Source organism: Chinchilla lanigera, unplaced genomic scaffold, assembly GCF_000276665.1.
Source record: "Chinchilla lanigera isolate Chin_1 unplaced genomic scaffold, ChiLan1.0 scaffold00013, whole genome shotgun sequence".
Taxonomy (NCBI): domain Eukaryota; kingdom Metazoa; phylum Chordata; class Mammalia; order Rodentia; family Chinchillidae; genus Chinchilla; species Chinchilla lanigera.
The window spans coordinates 21,031,985-21,034,229 of record NW_004955414.1 but is presented as its reverse complement, the minus strand read 5'-3'; the positions used below and the strand labels follow the sequence as shown (position 1 = coordinate 21,034,229).

Genomic DNA, 2,245 nt, shown 5'->3' with positions numbered 1-2,245 from the left:
TAACTAAATTAGATAACATGTAAACATAAGGTGAAAATGTCAAAGTTGTACTTTATTTTGTATACTTATTTTGGATGATCTCTGCATGTTCCTAAATTATAGTACTTTACAGAAGATTATTTCTTTCGGACTTTATGGCAAGAACTGAATGTGATGTCTGTTGTATCAAAGATAAAACTGACAAGTATTTCACTTTCTCTTGCGGGTGATACCAGATTTAGCAACACTATATACACTCGTCATCATGCATAAGTACCATTGTTACTGAACGGGTACTCCCAGCAGTGCAGCTTGCAATCTAAATCCCATGTGCCCCTTCCCATTTCTGCATAAAACTCCCCAATATTGGGCATCCCTCATGACAAACACCGCACGTCCCATGGCTAGACAACAGATTCTTCCCTTAAAAAGAATCAAGTCACAATTTGGCTGTATTTATGAAGCTTATAAAAATTATATTGTATTTCATTTTCTTCTCCAAAAGGATAAACACTGATAGATATTAGGACATCAAAAATTTATGGAACTTAGAATATCTCTCAAAATATTTTTCAATTTCCTATTAATGTCTGCTATCTCAGTCTCAAACATCAGTAATTCCAAATTTGTTCTCACTGGCTTCCCTGGCCTAGAAGGATATTATTTATGGTTTTCCATTCCTTTCTCCATCATCTATGCCATGGTGTTCCTGGGAAACTGCATGATACTTCATGTCATCCGAACTGAGCCGAGCCTCCATGAGCCCATGTTTTATTTCCTGGCTATGCTGGCCCTCACCGATTTTTGTGTAGGATTATCCACTGTCCACACAGTGCTGGGTGTACTATGGGGGTTGATTCAAGAGATCAGCCTGGACTCCTGCATTGCTCAGTCCTACTTCATCCATGGTCTGTCCTTCATGGAGTCTTCTGTCCTCCTAGCTATGTCCTTTGACCGCTACATTGCCATTTGCAACCCTCTACGCTACTCCTCTATCTTAACAAATGAAAAAATCCTGAAAATTGGGGTCACAATCTTATGCAGGAGTTCTTTACTCATTCCTCCAGTCATCATCCGCTTGAGGTTCTTAAATTATTGTCGTCCTCATATTCTTTCTCACTCTTTCTGCTTGCACCAAGATTTAATCCGAATGGCCTGTTCAGACATCCGCTTCAATAACATTTATGGTCTGGCTTTAGTGATCAGCAACCTTTTGTTGGATGCAGTGCTCATCCTAATCTCCTACATCATGATCTTACACACAGTTTTAGCCATTGCATCCTGGGAGGAGAGAATCAAGTCTTTGCAAACTTGTGTGTCTCACATCTGTGCTGTTCTGGTTTTCTACATCCCCATCATTGGTCTGACTATGGTGCACCGCTTTGGAAGGCACCTCTCCCCACTGGTTCAAGTCCTCATGGGCAACGTCTATATCCTTTTCCCTCCCTTGATGAACCCCATCATTTATAGCATCAAGACCCAACAGATACGAAGGAGAGTGAAGAGACTCTTTTACTCGAAAGGAACTTAAGTCTTGAGGTGGAATGCAAATGAATATAAGAGTCAACAAGCAGAGTTAGAAGGGTGAGAGTCAGTAAGTAATGAAAAATAGATTTTCTAATTTCTATTTTAATTATATTTGACATGTTGCAAAAATTTTTTCTATGTCCTTTCTCGCTATCATATTTGTATTAGTGAAATTGTAATGCTTATTGATTTTATAAAGGAGACCATCTACATACAATGTACTGAAAGTCATATTAATGTGAGGTGGATTTGCTATTAAAATCCAGATTTTACTATCGTGAATTGAATGAGAGCATTGTTCGACCTACTCATTATGAACAAGTTAAATTTTGGCGGTTAATCCTCTTCAGGTAATTACTAACAAATATTAACTTGACCTACTCTTATTATGCTATTATTTATCCACCTGGCTACATAATGGAGAAAGCGCAATTAGGAGACTGGACAGTTTAGATCATTTATAGTGAAAGAAACAACAAAAAGTTAATGTTGATGTTAGATTATCCACTAGCAATATATGTAGTCCTACCTTTTGAACAGTAATTGACCTGGAGATGCAATCAATCTGTAATGCTAGAATAGAAAGAAATAGATTTTGTCAACTGATTCTTTATCAAGTGTTATGTACTATTTGAATAGAGTTGGAATCATTAAGAAGTTGCCTTTCAGTGTAAATTTGTCTAATTTTATTGAAATCCCTTCCCAACCAAAAAGAAAATAAAGTGCCTAGATTGTTACT

At 37.3% G+C, this 2,245-nt stretch overlaps 1 protein-coding gene across 1 annotated transcript; it reads left to right on the top strand.

Annotated features, from left to right (window-relative positions):
- The first annotated feature begins 565 nt into the window (after window positions 1-565).
- Window positions 566-1,510, top strand: LOC102026518 (olfactory receptor 51V1-like). Its single transcript, XM_005380072.1, has one exon. It carries the CDS (start codon window positions 566-568, stop codon window positions 1,508-1,510), a length of 945 nt encoding a protein of 314 aa, XP_005380129.1.
- The last annotated feature ends 735 nt before the right edge of the window (window positions 1,511-2,245 follow it).